This window comes from Suncus etruscus, chromosome X (genome assembly GCF_024139225.1).
Source record: "Suncus etruscus isolate mSunEtr1 chromosome X, mSunEtr1.pri.cur, whole genome shotgun sequence".
NCBI lineage: Eukaryota > Metazoa > Chordata > Mammalia > Eulipotyphla > Soricidae > Suncus > Suncus etruscus.
In genome coordinates this window covers 119,217,345-119,236,179 of record NC_064868.1, presented here as the reverse complement: position 1 = coordinate 119,236,179, position 18,835 = coordinate 119,217,345, and the positions used below count along the sequence as shown (strand labels likewise).

Sequence of the window (18,835 nt, the reverse complement as noted above, 5' to 3'; positions counted from 1 at the left end):
AATTGAGAAAGCAAGTTATTTCTGCATGGGTGTGGTAGAAATATGAGTGGATTGGGAAATTTGAAGTTTAATTCTGGCAAGACAGGGTAGAAAATACATTTTCTTCTAAATGTTGGTATCCCATCTGTATTTCTAGCTGTATATAAGGAAATGTGCGGGGGGTTCAAAATGAGCTGAGTGTTAGAACTTTTGTCATGGTTCTGCCTGCCCTTTCCACAAACACAAACACACACACACACACACACACACACACACACACACACGCATCATCTCCCTGTAGTATATTGAGTTTAGTTTGCTTAAAAATATCAGTACCATGTCTCTACTAGCTTTTTCTTTTACAGCCTTGAGTTCAGAGATGAACAATTTGATTTCTTATAGTAGGTTATTTTGATTTCATAAAGAGCTTGAATTAGCATACTGTACTTATGAGTTGAAGAATTTGTAAGTTTGGGGGCTGGAGAGATAGTAAGTACAGTGGGGAAGGCACTTCTCTTATGTATGGCTGAACCTGGTTTAATCCATGGCACTTAGAATTACCCCTGATCACAGTATGAGTAGTAATTCCTGAACATAGCAGGGTGTGCCCCTCTAAAAAATTAAAATAATTTATAAATTTATGGGTTTTTCTAGAGTTAATTATGCTTCTTGTGATTACACATACTGAAACAGATTCCCTATTATAATGGCTGTTAGTGCAGATTCTAGAACCAAATTCTATGTGTTTGGCTGAATTTTTGATCCCTTTTTATGTTCTCATTCCCTTCATTTGTACAATGATCATAGTAAGTCTTAGAAGACTATGAAGGTGAAATACATAAAGTTTTAAGAATAGAGGCCGGAGAGATAGCAAAGCAGTACGTCGTTTGCCTTGCATGTGGCCAACCTGGAGGGACCAAGCATCCTATATTGCCCCCCAGCTTGCCAGGGGCAATTTCTGAGTGTAGAAGCCAGGAGTGGCCCCTGAGCGCCAAAGTTTAAGACAACAACAACAACAACAAAAAGAACATTGTCTGACACATAATGATTACAGTCTAAATATTTTTGGTTTTATTGGGGGGGGGCACACCCGGTGATGCTCAGGGGTTACTCCTGGCTTAGGTGACCATATGGGACACCAGGGATCGAACCACAGTCTGTCCTAGGCTAGTGCCGGTAAGGCAGACACCTTATTGCTCTGCGCCACTGCTCGAGCCCCTACTGTCTAAATTATTAACTGTTTTTAGTGTTTTCTAATTAGCTTCCTTTAACTGTCTTTAATCTTCCTAGCAGATTATTGAAACTATTGAGGAGAGTGAGAAAGTCCTACCAGTTGAAGATGACTCTGTGGAGTCCAAAGGAGAAGAATTCTCTGATCAAGCTACTGCCAGTCCTATCATGGCTGAAACTGATATTAGCAACATACCTAGTCTCTTAGCCATGGATCAAGTACTACAGGAAGATTCCCAAAAGACAGAAAGTCAGAGTACATGTAAAGAAACTGAATTAGAGTCAAAAAAGTGTTTTCCTTCTGAGGGGGCCCATGAGAAGCCCGTAGATGAAACCACTGAGTTAACTGAAATAAGTTCAAGTGAACAGCGTGATGTGCCTGAAACTGAAACCCAAGTATCAAACAAGGAAACAGCAGAAGTTAAACAAAGTGACAACCAAGAGCCCATGTCCTTGGACTCCTTGACAACTCAGGATTGTGCTGCTGCAGAAGAAGTCGCTCCTGCCAAACCCCCGAGGCAGATCACTCCAGAACCTGACATCGTGGCCAGTACAAAGAAGCCTGTGCCAGCACGACCACCTCCTCCAACGAATTTCCCACCTCCTAGACCTCCACCCCCATCTCGACCTGCTCCACCACCCAGAAAAAAGAAAAGTGAATTGGAGTTTGAGGCTCTTAAAACACCTGATTTAGATGGCAAGTATTACCTAAAGAAATAACTGGTTTGTGGAAACATTTTAGAGTTGAAGCGATTAGGTTTCTGATCGGGTTCACTTTCTGCTCTATAAAACTCTCCCAGTGAATGACTTTTGATTAGGTTTCTGGAGGTGAAGAAGTTTGAGCTTTATCATGTGTTGCTTGGGGGTGGGGGTGGGGGGTCCAGGAGGTACTGTATCTATGTAGCTTGCTGCTCAGGAGCATCTCCAGGTGGTACTTAGAACACTGCATGCTAGGGAACAAACGTGGGCCTTCCATGTAAAGGATGAACTCCAGTCTGTTGAGCTATTTACCTGACCCTAATGAGTAATTTTAAACATGTTTTAGGGGGTAGGTATGTAACTCAGTGGCAAAGCACTCACCTTGTAGATGTGAGGACCTGGCTTCAGTCTCCAATACTGCAAAGAAAATGAATCAATGAATGAATGAATGTTTTAGTCGGATCTGGGAAGATAACTCAAAAGGCTGCAGAGTATGCCTGGCTGAGTTCTACTTTTATCATTGCATGTGAACCCACCCACCACCCCACCTCCTGCACCACAGGGTGTGTTGTGATTGCATCCAGCACCAGGACAGAGCATTATTAAACCTTCTGTTCCACATATCCAGTCCAATATGTTAGGAATTGGCCCCAGCCTCCTGAACTCTACTGGTGGGGGGTTCTCTGAGATACTTTATTACTTATTACTAAGTAATAAGCCAAAAGTGAAAAGTTTTTACATTGTTAAGTTACATTCTCATAATTGAACATTTCAGCTGACTTCAAATATACAAATCTGTTGCTACTGAAGAGTTAGTGCAGCAAGGTGTGAAAACATGAGATTTAAAGACTTACTATCTGAAGTTAAGTCTTTGGTCTCCTAATATTTAAAATGGATAGCCTTAAGGAATTTACATTTTTTGAACTTTGATTCTCCATATAAAAAATAAAGGGAATAAAATCACTTTTCTTACAGAGTCACTGACAGAATCAAAAGTTAAATCACTCTATAAACTATGTCTAAATGTGTGTTAATTTTTAGTGGTTGTTACTATTGCAGTTCCCAAAGAGAATATTCTATCTGATCCTCTTCTAACTACCAGCATGGCGTCAGAGAGTACAGCCAAAGATTCTCAGCCTTCGCTTGATTTAGCAAGTGCTACCAGTGGAGATAAAATAGTTACTGCCCAGGTTGGTGAATCAATGTTATCTCTTATATTTATCAACTTTTACAGCTAGTCAGTTTGTTGATTAGACCTTCTTTCTGGAAACAGTATTCCCTTGTCCCCAAAATGTTACCTTCTTAGTCCAGTGGCCAGCTCCACTACCGCCTTGGTCAGTGACTATAGTAAGGGATTTAACAACAATCCAAAGAACCCCAGTGGGAAATTTTTCCTTGAATGTTACTTGCAAGGATGGAAGCATCTAAAGATGAAAAGTATTCCATTAACTTGGTATGTAATAGACAGTAAAAAAGGACAGATGTGCTATTTGTTATATTATTGATATTAAGCATTAAATATCGTCTTTATATAACTGATCTGTAGTGGTCATATTTATATATTTTTCTTTTTTCATATTTATATTTTAATAATATCTTTCCACAGTGGTGGAAAAAACTTTTATATTAGGCTACATAACCAATTAGATAAAAGAAAGAACATTATAACATGAATTTTTACTATAGCTAAGTTCTGATATAAGAATTGTTTGGAGACTGCAATTAAAGCAGGTTATCAGACTGCAAGATAAGACACTAATCTTTTAAGTGTCTTATAAGTGTCTCATAGTGTCTTAGAAGACACTAATAGCCTAAGTACAGAGGTCAGCAGTGTCCAATTTTTGTAAGCTCCCCAGGTAAGAATTTTTTTCTATTTTTCAAGGGTTATTAACAGAAAAGAAATGAAAGAGCACTCTACAAAATCATACTATTATGAAACACAAGGCCTAAAATACTTAGTTTCTTATAGCAAAAATTATTTGCCAAGCCCAGTCTTTAGATGTTCCATTAATAGCCGTCTTAGTACTGGCATTCTACTTGTTTCCTTGCTGCTTTTGAGATGGTTTCAAAGAGAAAATGTGTCTTTAAAACTATTAAAACATTTTACATGTCATTTATACCTTAGGGCAGGGGGAACTATAAAGACTGCTTCATGGGCAGCATTAGTTTTGGTGACAAATATTTGACAGCATGCTGAGGATAATAATGGGTTAAAATGGAGTATTGCATTTCACTTTTCATTAGGCTCCATTATGTAAATCATATAATTCTTTAGGATCTTTAGAATGGTTTATGGTAATGAATAATTGAGTAGTTTTTAAACTGACCCTATGCACAGTTCTCTTTATAAAATTATAATTTCAGGAAAATGGAAAATCACCTGATGGGCAGATAATAGCAGGTGAAATGATGAGTCCTCAGAGACCTAGATCCAGCTCTGGGAGAGAGCTTACTGATGAGGTAAAGTTAATTTTGTTGTTCTTAGAAACAAAATATACAGTTTATAATGGAACATGAAAAAGTTCTGGAGATGAATGTTTATATAGCATTGCATATGTATACTGAATTTTTTGTGAATGTATACTGAATTTAAAAATGTAAATTTGTGCATTATCTAGCTTGTTATAATAGCATATAGCTATAATAGAAAGTTTATTTTAAGCCCACTTTTCTAGAAAATATAGGCCTTGCTTTCAGTACATTTACTCTACCATATAATTACGTAAAAGATAAGTTTAAGTCAGAGTTTATCCACATTAAAAAGAAAAAGTATCAGACTTTCCTTTTACTTTTTCTTCTGTTTCTCCTAAAAGCAAAATACCATAGTAAAATTTTTAATCGTAGGACAATAGAAATTGCACCCAAAAGTACAGTGGGTAGGGAGGTTGCCTTGCTTATAGCCTACCCATTTTTAATTCCAGCGCCACATAGGCTCTCCTGATCACCGCCAGGTATGATATCTGAACACAGAGCCAGGAGTAAACCCTGAGCACTGCTGGATTGGCCAAAAAAACCCTACATATTTACCACTCTCATAAAAGTTTTTAATTATAATACATTATATATAAATATGTAATAGTGTATGCTATGTATACATAAAGTGATTAGTTTATTCATAATGAGGTGATTTTTTTATTTTTGTTTGTTTTTTTGGGCCACACCCGTTTGATGCTTAGGGGTTACTCCTGGCTAAGCACTCAGAAATTGCCCCTGGCTTGGGGGGACCATATGGGACACCGGGGGATCGAACCGCGGTCGCTATCTTTCTTTGGCTAGCGCTTGCAAGGCAGACACCTTACCTCTAGTGCCACCTCTCCAGCCCCAATGAGGTTGTTTTTTTTTTGGGGGGGGTAGTTTTAGGGACTATGCCAGATGGTGCTCATAAGCCCCCAGGTGCACATTCAACTGTGAGGAAGAATAGCGGGTATGTGGTTCTGGGGATGGAACCCAGGGCCTCACACATGTGAAACATGTGCTTATTACTTGAGCTACATGCTGCCCCAGAATAAAGATTCTAAGCATAATATTAATTTGTTTCTTTCAGACAATACATTTTTAAAAAGCATTGTTCTTTGGCAAATTATTTGACAGTTTCTCAAAATATAGTATTGGGTTGTTATGATCCAGTAATCCCGTTTCTGTGTATATATACATAAAAGAAAATGGAAAACATACCATCTACCAAAAAATGCATACCAGTGTTCATAAGAGCCAAAGTGTGGCAAACATCCACTAGTGATAGATAGATAATAAAATATGCTATATCCATCTGTTTGAGATACTTTTTGGCTGTTTGAAGGGAAATGCAATTCAGAAGATTTTGGGCGATTTTCAGCAGTTAAAGGGAAGTTGTTTTGGGCATTTCAAAGGAAACATTGACAACTCTTTGCAAATAAGAGGCTCTGATTTTGTCCTTGGCACCCTGCCTCAAATAAACTTGAATTTTAATACATGATACAACTTGATTGAATTAAGAACATAGTCAGTAAAAGAAGGCAATCACAAAAGCCGCATAGTGGCATTTTTCTAATTTACATGAAGTGTCTGTAAGAGGCAAATCCATAGAGACATAAAATAGACTAGTGACTACAGGGTTCTGGAAGGATAAAGAAACTCAGTATAAGATTTCTTTTGGTGGCGATAGACAGTTTTTAAACTCAGATGTTTTTTGCACAACTCTAAATATGTTCAAAACTCTGACATTTTATACTTGAATGCCTATCGTGAAGTATGAATTATATCTCAGTAATGGTAAAATGTTAAAAATTGTGTACTGTATGTAACCATGGTGCTTAAATAAAGAAATTATTTAAAAATTATGTACTGTGCGCTGAAGATATAACACAGCGGTAGGGCATTTGCCTTGCACGCGGCCAACCCAGGACAGATGGTGGTTTGATTCTCAGCATCCCATATGGTCCCCCAAGCCTGCCAGGGGCAATTTCTGAGCACAGAGCCAGGAGTAACCCTTGTGCACTGCCAGGTGTGACCCCCCAAAAAATTATATACTGTATCAAATATATGTAAACATTCTTTAGCTTAAATTTTTGAGGATTTTGTACACTCAGTAAATAATTAGTTATGAGTCCTCTTGGTATTGTTTTATAACTCAGGAAATTTTAGCCAGTGTCATGATTAAGAACCTGGATACTGGAGAGGAAATACCTTTGAGTCTTGCAGAAGAGAAACTACCAACAGGTATTAATCCTCTCACTCTACACATCATGAGAAGAACTAAAGAGTATGTAAGGTATGGCCTAAAGTTATTTATCGTTTATTATATCATTATCGTTTACATTATATTTATATTATTGTTTATATTTATCATTTGTAGTATTTTAGTGTACTGAAAATTTGTGCCTATGAACTGATAGTACCAACTTTAGCTTTATCCACTCCTCTGTTTTTAAATCAAATTAAAATAGAATCTTTGTATTTATTCTTAAACTTTGTTCCCTCTTAAGACAATATATGTGGGGAAAATGATACATATATTAAATTCTAGATAAAATAAAAGTGTATTGAAACAAGAAAAGTGTGAGATAAATGCTGATTTTCCAAAATCTTGTACTAAGTATTATAAATTTGGCTAGAGAGATAGTTTACGATTGTCTTGTGTGCAGTAGACCCTGGTTTATCCCTTAGCAGTGCCTGGTCCCCTAAGCACAGAAGCAGGGTTAGCCCCCAACTATTTCCAGGTATGACTTCAAAAACTAAGTGGTGTAAAAATGGATTACAAACTTTATGATCATATTGTATTTATAGTATCTACAGAGAGGTGATTGACTTTAGTGTATAGTATAAATAATATGCATGTAACAAAAATTAAATTATAATTTAATTTGTCATTTTTTGGCAGAACTATTTTTTGGTTTTTGTACCAAGCTGTTCGGAAAATCATGTGTAAGAGATCAAACCCTGAACTTCCTGATGCAAAGAATGTGCTTTGGTCCTTTGAATACGCTCCCATACAGCACTTTTTTGTCCAGCAAAAACCCTTTATTTTTTTTAGGATTTTTCTCAAAGTTCCTAAATTGCATTCACTTTTATTCATTACATTCTACTTAATGTTTACATTCGTCTTAATCTTTAAATTTCCAGTCACTAATTAAATTTAGATTTTATAAAGCATGTTAACATAGTTTTTACTTATTATTATTTTTTTTTGGTTTCTGGGTCACACCCAGCAGCGCCCAGGGGTCATTCCTGGCTCTGCACTCAGAAATCACTCCTGGCAGGCTCAAGGGACCATATGGAATGCCAAGATTTGAACCACTGTCCTTCTGCATGCAAGGCAAATGCCCTACCTCCATGCCATCTCTCCTGCTCCAGTTTTTATTTATTCTAAGTGTAGTAGTTATAGTTCTTATTAGTTAATTATAGAGTAAATAGAGAGATTTTTTAATATAATTCATTTTTATTCTTGAGTTTTATTTTTTATTTTATTTTATTGAAACTGTGGTGATTTACAAAGTCCTTCATAGTTCAGACATATAATGAATTAGGGCCAATCCTACCACTAGTGTCAGTCTCCCTCCACCAATGTTCCTCAAGTGCATCCCTTACCACCCTCCCTGCCCCACAGCCTGCCAGTATAACAGGCTGATTTTTTTATATATATAATTTTTATTTTGACCATATTGGCTTACATATCTTTCACAATAGTATTTTAGGTACATATTAACATTGAATCAGGGGAATTCCCATCACCAAGTTTGTCCTCCCTCCACCCCCGTTCCCATCCAGCATCCCATATCCCTCACCCTCACCCCCTGGCTGCCAGGACAAGTGATCCTGTCTAGACTACTTAGTGATCATATATCTGTTTGGTCCTGGTACCCTCCCATATTTCCCCCTCTATTTGAGAGGCGGGACTAGATAGTTCAAGTTATGTGGTTTTGTTTGAAGAAAAGAAAAGCCAAAAAGTGGGCATAGTCCTTCTAGAACCTCAGTTTGAGAGAGAACAGGAGAAAAGAAATTGAAATACCACAACAATACAAAAAGAGATATCAAATAAAATATCTAGTGAGCACTACAGCACTAAAGGCAAGCACCACATAATAGTCTTGGTCCTGAAATAAAACCATGCCAGAGCGCAAAGAGAAAGAGAAAGATAAAATAACATAAAATAAAATTGGAGGCATCAACTTCAATATCTACACCAAGACAAAGAAGTCAAAATAAATAATAATAATAATAATAATAATAATAATAATAATAATAATAAACTGAATAAATAGATAAATAGATTTAAAATATCATTTTGTGCCCTTTTTTCCTGTATAGGCATAGTAAATATTGGGGGCATTAGAGGATTCCCTTGGCCTAAGATATAAGGGTTTCTCCACCCTTGAAGAACAGGCCGATTTTAAGTTTAGATTTTAAAGTTTGGGTTTCTTGATTCCACTGTTATTGCCTTTGGCTTGGATATTTAGTTCTGTCCCTTTTTTAACACTACCAATATGCCTGAGACTGCTTGACCCCTGACTCCCTCCTTTCATAATTGTCTTTCTCCTCTTCCACTGTTTCTTCCTTTCTCCTCGCTATAACTCTGAGTCCAGGGGTGTTTGAGACAATTCCCATTTAGACCATTGCTTTTCTTCATGGAGTTATTCTAAATACCATATATAAGTGATATTATTCTGTATTTTTCCTTCTTTTGGCTTACTTCATTTAACATGATACCATCCAGTTCCATCCATATTGCTGCAGATTGCATGGTTGCATCATTCCTTACAGCTATGTAGCATTCCATTGTATATATGCACCACATCTTCATGATCCACTCTTCTGTTGTTGGACATCTCAGTTGATTCCAAGTCTTAATTCTTGTACTTAGTGCTACAATGAATAGCGATGTGCATACATCCTTTTGAATGAATTTTTTTCTGTCCTGGGGATCGATATCCAAAAGAAGGATTTCTGGGTCATATGGCAGCTCCATTTTGAGTTTCCTGAGAATCTCCATAATGTTTTCATAGGGGTGAGGCCAGGCAGCATTCCCACCAACAGGGGATGAGAGTGGATGAGAATTCCTTTCTCACCACAGCCCCATCAACATAGATTGTTCCCAGTGTTTTTGATATGCGCCCTTGTCACTGGTGTAAGATGAAATCTTATTGTCTTGACTTGGATTTCCCTAAGATAAGGGATGATGACCATTTTTAATATGTGTATTGACCATCTGTGGGTCTTCTTTAGAGAATTGTCTGTTCATTTCCTCTTCCCATTTTTTGATTTTTTTTAGGTTTTGTGGAGTTAAACTTTGTGAGTACTTTATATATCTTAGCTATCAAACATTTATCTGATATGTTGCAAAATTTTTCTCCCATTCAATTAGCTATCTTCTAATTTTAGCCCATGTTTCTTTTGCCATACAGAAACTTTTTAGTTTGAGGTAGTCTAATTTATTCAGATTTGATGCTATAGCTTTTCCCATTAGCATCCTATTATCGAAGACTTCGTTGAGATCTGTCTTAGAGTGTTCTAACTATGTTTTACACAATGAACTTTATGGATTCAGATCTAATCTCAAGGTCTTTAATCAAACACTTTTTTTTGTTCTTGGGTCACATCCAGCAGTACTCAGGGGTTACTCCTGGCTCTATGCTCAGAAATCAATCCTGGCAGGCTAAGGGGACCATTTGGGATGCCGGTATAAGTGACCTGCATGAAAGGCAAATGCCTTACCTCCATGCTATCTCTCCGGCCCCACTTTTTTATTTTTTCATTGATTTTTTTAAACTTTATTTATTTATTGATTGGTTGGTTGGTTGGTTTTTGGGCCACACCCAGTGGCACTAAGGGGTCACTCCTGGTTTCTGCACTCAGAAATCGCCCCCTGGCAGGGTAGGGGACCATATGGAATGCTGAAAATGGAACGGGGTCCCTCCCGAGTCATCTGCATGCAAGGCAAATGCCTTCCCTCTGTTCTATCTCTCCAGCCCCTAATCAGACACTTTGAATTGACTTTTGTGAAAGGTGTGAGACATATATGGATCAGTCTTTAATTTCTTAAACATGGTTGTTCAATTGTTCCAACACCATTTGTTGAAGAGACTGTCATTCCATTTCAAGTTCTTGGCTCCTTTGTCAAAAATTAATTGAGCATATATTTGGGGGGTTGCCACTGGATATTCTATTCTGACCTACGGTCTGAAAGTCTGTCTTTGCTCCAATACAATGCTGTTTTGATCAGCATGGAGTTATAGTAGGTTTCAAATAAGGTAATGAGTTGCCTCCCAGTTTCTTGTTTTTCAATATGAATTTGGCTATCCTAGGTCTTTTATGGTTCCACACAAACTATAGTTAATTGTTCTCAGTCATGAAGTATGTCATCTGAATTTGAATAGGTATTGCATGGAATCAATGTAGTTGTTAGATAAAATGTTATTTTGATGCTATTGATTCTTCCAATCTATGAGCATGGACTGTTCTTCCATTTCCTTAGGTCTTAAATTTCTTTCTGAACTGTTTTGAAGTTTTTGTGGTATAGGTCTCTCACCTCTCTTATTAGGTGGATTCCTAGGTACTATATAGTTTGGAAACTATTTTCAATGGAATAGATTATTTGATACTTTCTCCTCTGAGTCATTATTTATATAAAGGAATGCAACTGTCTTTTGTGTATTGACTTTTAGCAGACACTTAGCTGTATTGGTTTATTGTCTCTAAGAGCTTTTCTGTGGATTCTTCAAGGTCTTCGTTGTATATCATCATGTCATCTGCAAATAGAGATAGTTTGACTTCCTCTTTTCCGATTTGAATTCCTTTGATTTCCTTATCTTGTCTTGTTGCTAGTCCAAGGGCTTCTAATACTATTTTAAATAAAAGTGGGAACAGTGGACATCCTTGCCTAACCTTAGTGGACACTAGTGATGGGAATGTTGCACTGGTGATGAGGGGTGTTCTTTACATGACTGAAACCCAACCACAATCATGTTTGTAATCAAGGTGTTTAAATAAAATATTATTAAAAATTGGCGCCGGCGAGGTGGTGCTAGAGGTAAGGTGTCTGCCATGTAAGAGCTAGCCAAGGAAGGACTGGCGTTCGATCCCCCAGCATCCCATATGGTCCCCCTCAAGCCAGGGGCAATTTCTGAGCCCTTAGCCAGGAGTAACCCCTGAGCATCAAATGGGTGTGGCCCAGAAAAAAATATATATATATTATTAAAAATAAAAAAAGAATAATGTTGAGGGGCTGGAGAGATTGCATGGAGGTAAGGTGTTTGCCTTGCATGCAGAAGGTTGGTGGTTCGAGTCCCAGCATCCCATAAGGTCCCCTGAGCCTGCCAGGAGCGATTTCTGAGCATAGAGCCAGGAGTAACCCCTGAGCACTGCCGGGTGTGACCCAAAAACCAAAAAAAAAAAAAAAGAATAATGTTGGCTGTGGAATTTCTATATTGAGGAACATTCCATTCACACCTATTTTCCTGAGGATTTTCATCATGAATGTGTGTTGGATTTTGTCAAATGCTTCTGTGGTTTTTATCCTTCCTTTTACTGATGTGGTATCTGATGTTTATTGATTTGTGTATATTGAACCATCCTTGCATCCCTGGGATGAAGTCCACTGTGTTGTTGGATTTTATTTGCTAAGATTTTCTTAAGGATTTTCACATCATTGTTCATATAAATTCTTAGAAGTATCTCTGTCAGCTTTGGGAATGAGTGTAAATATAGAGATTTTTGAGAAGTAATGGGGATATGGCTTTTTTCTATTTTTTGTGTGTGTTAACATTTTTAATTTTTATTAAAATAATCTTTTCAGGGCCAGAGTGATAGCACAGCAGTAGGGCATTTGCCCACAGCCAATCCAGGACAAACAGTGTTTCGACTCTTGGAATCTCACATGGTCCCATATGCCAGCCAGGAGCAATTTCAGAGAGCAGAACCAGGAGTAACCCCGAGTACCACTGGGTGTGACCAAAAAGAACCCCCCCCAAAAAAAAAACAAAAAAAGTGTTATTCAGAGCCTCTGGTTTACAGTGCTATATGAATAATTGTTTCTAATGAATATAATTCTAATACTGTACACGTCCTCAATGTATTTTCTCCTCCCAAGGACCCCAAAACTCTTGCCTTCTAATCCCTACCCCACAACAAAATTGTATGGATCAGTTTTCCCAGGATGCTGCCTTTGGCCCTTTGTTGTTATTTTGCTGTGTATATTTAAAATCCACATATGAGGGGTATCATTTTTTTATCCCTTTCTTTCTGACTAACTTCACTCAGCATGATATCCTCTAATTCCATTCATATTGCTACAAATGACATTGTTTTATTCTTTCTTCAAGCTGCATAGAGTATTCCACTGTATTTATGCCACAATTTCTTTTTTTTTGGGGGGGCACACCCAGTGGCACTCAGGCACTCCTGGTTCTGCACTCAGAAATTGCTCCTGGCAGGCTCGGGGGACCATATGGGATGCCGGGAATCAAACCAGATCTGTCCCGGGTCAGCCATGTGCAAGGCAAATGCCCCCATCGCTGTGCTATCACTCCAGCCCACCACAATTCCTTGATCCATCTGTAGTTGGGCATTTGGGTTGTTTCCACATCTTGGCTATTATACTAAGTGTGACAATCAGCATAGGCATACATTTGTCCTTTAGAATTAATGTTATTGTGAATTGGAGATGGATACCCAGAAGTAGTATCACCAGATCTTATAGTAATTCTATTCCTATTTTTTAATAGATCTCCATATTTTTCCTGTAAAAGCTGACCCTGATGACAGTCCTACCGTCAGTTTATGAGTATTTGTTTTCTCACTATGGCCAACATTGGCTGTTTTCAGACTTCTGGATATGTTCCATTCTCACTGGTGTGAGATGGTATGTCATTATTTTTTTTGATCTGCAGGAAATATCTTACTTTTATTTTATTATATTAAAATTTATAAATTAAAGGGAACAGTGACTTTACCTTATACTCACTATTTTGACTTAATTTAATTGCATCATCATGAAATACAGTTACAAAATTGTTCATAATTGAGTTCTAGTCATACAGTGTCCATATCCATCCCTTCAATAGTACCTTTTTCCCACCACCAAAAGTCCCTAGTTTCCCTCCTATTCTCCTCTTTGACTCTGTGGCAAATTTTTCTGCTCTCTTGCACTCTTCCTTTTTACCTTTTAGACACTTGCTTGCAATATTGTTATTGAAGAGATATCATGCATATCACTTTATATCACTTTACTTCCTTTTAGCACACAGTTCTTGTCCAGAGTGATCATTTCCAATTATCATTGTCATAGTGGGCCTTTCCCTGCCCTAGCTGCACTCCCCTCATTTTTGTGGCAAGCTTCCTACAATAGACAAGTCTTTCTGGCTCTCATCTCTACTGTCTATTGACAGTATTACTACCATACTGTCATTTTTTATATCCCACAAATGCATGCAGTCATTCTGTTTATCCTTCACCCTCTGACTCATTATGCTTAGCATAATACTCTTTGTATCCAACCACATCTAAGCAAATTTTATGATTTCTTTTTTCCAAATAGATGCATAGTGTAGATGTACCATGGTTTCTTTGTCCACTCCTCTGTTTTGGGGAACTTGGGTTGTTTACAGAGTCTGGCTAATGTAAATAGTGACACAATGAATATAGAAGCCTTTTCTGCATTGTGCTTTTGGGCCCCTCGGGTATATTTTTAGGAGCGGTATTGCTGGATCATATGGACACTCTATTTCTAGTTTTTTGAGGAATGTCTATGTTGTTTTCTAAAAAGGATGGACCAGTCGACATTCCCACCAAGCAGTGAATGTGAGTCCATTTCTCCCCACATCCACGTATGTGCACTGGTGATTTTTGTATTTTGTGATGTGTGCCAGTCTCTGTGGTGTAAGATGATATCTCACTGTTATTTGGTTTGCATCTCCCTGATGATTAATGGTGTGGAACATTTTTTTCATGTGCCTTTTGACCATCTGTTATTTCTTCTTTGAGGAAGTTTCTGTTCATCTTCTCTCCCTGTGTTTTTATTTGGTTAAATGTCTTTTTCTTGTTAAGCTTTACCAGTGCCTTATATATCTTATATATTAACCCCTTATCAATTGGGTATTGGATAAATAGATTCTCCCAATCTGTGGGCACCATTTCCTTTGATGTTCAGAAGCTTCTTAGTTTAATGTTGTCCCATTTTTTTTTGCTTCTACTTGCTTGGTCAGTGGTATTTCATCTTTGAAGATGCCTTGAGATTCAATGTCACAGAGAGTTCTGCCTACATTTTCCTCTATGTACTTTATGGTTTCAGGTCTGATATCAAGGTCTTTAATCCATTTTGATTTTACTCCTGTACACAGCATTACAAAGATGTCTGAATTCTTCCTGTAAAATTTACATGCCTTTTTTAAATGGCTTCTCATTCTTGTAGCAATGATGCAACACAGTCAGATGATGAAGAGAAATTACACTCTCAAGCAACAGATACTGATGGTGGAAGGTTAAGACAGAAAACGTAAGTTTCAGCACATCCTTTTACTTTGTCAATCTTTTACTTTATTCTGATTTTTGACCCTATTTCAGCAGTGTTCTGTGAGGCTGCTCCTGGCTTCATGCTTTGTGAACCATATAGTGCCATACTGCGGTTGAACTTAGGGTTCCCATATACCAAAAGTACACTCCATCCCTTCAAGTCAACTCACTGGCTTCCATGTCAAGCTTTTATTTTTAAAAACCAGAATCAGTTGGTATAGCTCTTGCCTTGCATACAGCCAATCCATGATCACTCCTCAGCTTATGATTCCCCAAACCCACCAGTGTGATCCTTATGTACAGAATCAAGAGTAAGCAGTGAGTATGGCTGGATGTAGCCATAAATGAAAGGAGGGAGAGAGAGAGAAGAGAGGAAGGAAGAATTCCCAGTTCTCAGGTTTCTGAGCCCTTCCAGTAGTGATCCCTGAATGTAAAGCTAGGAGTAAATCCTGAGCATCTCTAGATGTATATCCGAAACCAACCAAACAAAAACTTTTCTAAAGGCATCTACCATGCATTTTTCAGTTTGGGGATGCATACCCAATGGTATTTGGGGCCAACTGAAGGCCCAAGATCAAACCATACTTGCAAGTGAAGTACTCAGCCACTGAGCTACATCCCTGGCCCCTGCCATGTAATATTTCTAACCTTTCTATCCCTAAAAATAAACTAAAGGGAAACAATAGAAAAATTGTAGTACCATTTCAGGGTAGACATCCATTCAGGCTTTGAAAATGATAAAACAACCAAAGGAAAGAACTATTTTTTTTTTTTGTTTTTGTTTTTGGGCCACACCCGGTGACACTCAGGGGTTACTCCTGGCTATGCGCTCAGAAGTCGCTCCTGGCTTGGGGGACCATATAGGACGCCGGGGGATCGAACCGAGGTCCGTCCTAGGCTAGCGCTGGCAAGACAGACACCTTACCTCTAGCGCCACCGCCCGGCCGGAAAGAACTATTTTACAATAATCTTAAGAGAGGTAAAATGAATATAGACAAGTCACCTGTTTAATAACAAAAATCCTTTTCTTAACCATTTCCAAATAATGCTACTTTGCACATCTGTGTACATAGAGCTTACCAACTTTTCAAAATGCTGTCTTTAATGTCACTAGCTTTCATTAATTAGTTAAAGGGCACACCTAAGTTATAGGGTCTTACGGGTTTTTAAATCTTACTTTGGGGCCAAAAATGGCCATTATCAGGGCTTACTCCTAGTTCTATACTCAGGAATTACTCCTTGTGTTATTCAGGGGACCATATGAGATGTCAGGGATCGATCCTGGAAGGGTTCTGTGTGAGGCAAGAGCCCTACCCACTGTACTATCTCTCTGACCTTTGGGTTTTAAATCTTAACATATTAAGCACATGGCTGGAGAAAAAAAGGAACTGATGATCAGCAGCTGTGGTTGTGGCTGCAGGCTGTGGGCAGCTTTGGATTAAAAGGTGCTATTTTGAACTGAACTGAGGTGAGTACACCCAGACAAGAGGATAGCCAGGAGAAAGAAAGGACTACTGGCTTTGGGAAATGTTTGGTCTAAAAAAGTGCCATTTTGAATGTAACAGAGGTGAATTTGCCAGGACAAGAGCGTGGCTAGGAGAAAAAAAAAGGACTTGTGACCCACAGCAGCAGGACCTGCTGTAATCTGTGGGCAGCTTTGATTAAAAAGTGCCATTTTGAACTGAACTGAAGTGAGAATGCCCAGACAAGAACAAAGCCGCCCTATTTTACTCTGTGGCTGCACATTTCTTCTTGTCAAGGAGCCCTACCATATAAAAAATACCACCCATTGGGAACCATAGTGATGGCATGGTGGGTAAGGCATTTGGATTGGATCCCTAGCATCTCATTTGGTCCCCAAGCCTCCTTGATGTTATTTCTGAGTACAGTGCCAGGAGTGAATGCTGTGCAAAGCCAGGTATAGCCCAAGACTTAAAAAAATACATACTACAAAGGTAATAGTAAGAAAGCAATTCAGAACTCCACCACATTTAGTGAATAATAACATCAGCCACCTATATGGCCTCTGCTGAAGATTTTAGAAAGGAAATTTTAAATATATTTGAAGAGCTCAAAGAAATCATGGAACAGACAGCCAATAAATTCAAGAGGATGTGAGTAGAAATTAGAAAACTTCAAAGAAAAATATCAGGACTGAAAAACTTGGTAGGCAAAGTGAAAAACTAACTGGAAGGTATCAGCAGAATAAGCTACTGTGGACAGAATCAGTGAACTGGAATGAACTGAATAACACCTCCATTCAACAGAAGAGTTGGAAAAGAGCCTTAAAATGAACCCAGAAGATGGGAAGAATCCTCAAAATAAGTGAACAGATTACAGTAGACCTTTGGGATAAATTCAACAAGAACAACATAGGGATCACTGGGGTCCCAGAGGGTGAGGAAAAAAACCCTTATGAAAAAGCAACAGTCAAAGACATTGCTGAGAAGTTCACATAGCTTAAGAATGCTTGCACCCACATCCTGGACGCCTATAGAGTACCAGCTAAAAGAGATCCAAGTAAAAGCATCCTCAGGCACATCCTACCCACGATGAAGAAAACCATAAATACAAAGAAAGAAACTTAAGATTTACATCAGATTTATCACAAGTAACCCTCCAGACTCCCAAAAAGTAGTGGGATATAGTTAAAAAAAACTCACCAAGCCCTGCCACTGCACCACTTTTTCTGGTTTTGTTTTTCTTTATTCTTTGTTTGTTTTTTGATATTATCTCACTTCTTTTTTTTCTTCCACTTTTTTCTTTCTTTTTTACTTTTGTGGATATTATTCAGTGATTTTTTTTCTTTTTATTTTAGTAGTTGATACCAAGTTTTTTCTTCTCTTTTCCTTAACCTTTTTATCTCTAACAGAATAGCATAACTTGAATCATTCAGCCTCATAAACTGAGTGGGGGAAAGAATGATACCAGGACCAGTCATATGAACATGTAGTGTAAATAAAAAATGACCAGACTGGAACACCAAACAGAATAGATACCCAACCTATAACAAGCTGTAAGGTGGAGACCATTTGCAGTAGGATTCTGGGGGGTAAAGGAGGGAGATGTGGGAGACATGCTGGGAACAAGAGTGGAGGGAGGATAACATTGGTGGTGGGAATGCCCTTCATTCATTGTCACTATGTATCGTAAATAATTCTGTGTAAATGAACTTCAGTCACAATTAAAAAAATCAAAAAACAAAACAAAACAAAAAACTCAATAAAAAACTCAATGAAATGAATGCCTCATCAAGAATACTTCACCCGGGGCCCAGAGAGATAGCACAGCGGTGTTTGCCTTGCAAGCAGCCAATCCAGGACCAAAGGTGGTTGGTTCGAATCCCAGTGTCCCATATAGTCCCCTGTGCCTGTCAGGAGCTATTTCTGAGCAGACAGCCAGGAGTAAACCCTGAGCACCGCCGGGTGTGGCCCAAAAACCAAAAAGAAAATACTTCACCCAGCCAGACTGTCATTCAGATTTAAAGGAAGGATACACAGCTTCACAGATAAACAACAGCTCAGGAACTTTATAGGCTGAAAACTAACCTTAGAAGAAGTTCTGAAGGGTCTACTTTAAGGTAATACAGGCCCCATAAACACATCAAACCTATACAGAAAGATGGCACAAAATTCCATGATAGTAATTTATCTCAACATCAGTGGACTAAATGCACCAGTTAAGAGATGACACAGAATGGCAAAATGGATCAGAAAATTGAAGACAATATTTTTTGGCTACATAAAACACATTTGAGTATTCAGAACAGACTTAATGTCAAAAGTTGAAAGACATTCTTTCAAGCAAACAGCTACCTTAAATGTGTGGGATAGCCATATTAATAACAGATGATATATAGTCTTCAGGCTTAAAAAGATTATAGGAGACAGAGGTCATTTCTTAATAATCATGGGAATAAAGAAAGAAACATCATGAAGACACC

The 18,835-nt window shown here is 38.1% G+C and overlaps 1 protein-coding gene across 1 annotated transcript in view; it reads left to right on the top strand.

Annotated features, from left to right (window-relative positions):
• The window catches only part of WDR44 (WD repeat domain 44), a 74,712-nt gene that overhangs the window by 30,333 nt on the left and 25,544 nt on the right, over positions 1-18,835 (top strand). Inside the window, exons 4-8 of the mRNA XM_049767020.1 lie at positions 1,273-1,906; positions 2,968-3,098; positions 4,273-4,368; positions 6,522-6,658; positions 14,792-14,875. Of these exons, the coding sequence (XP_049622977.1) occupies positions 1,273-1,906; positions 2,968-3,098; positions 4,273-4,368; positions 6,522-6,658; positions 14,792-14,875 (1,082 nt within the window). The remainder of the gene's footprint in view (positions 1-1,272; positions 1,907-2,967; positions 3,099-4,272; positions 4,369-6,521; positions 6,659-14,791; positions 14,876-18,835) is intronic.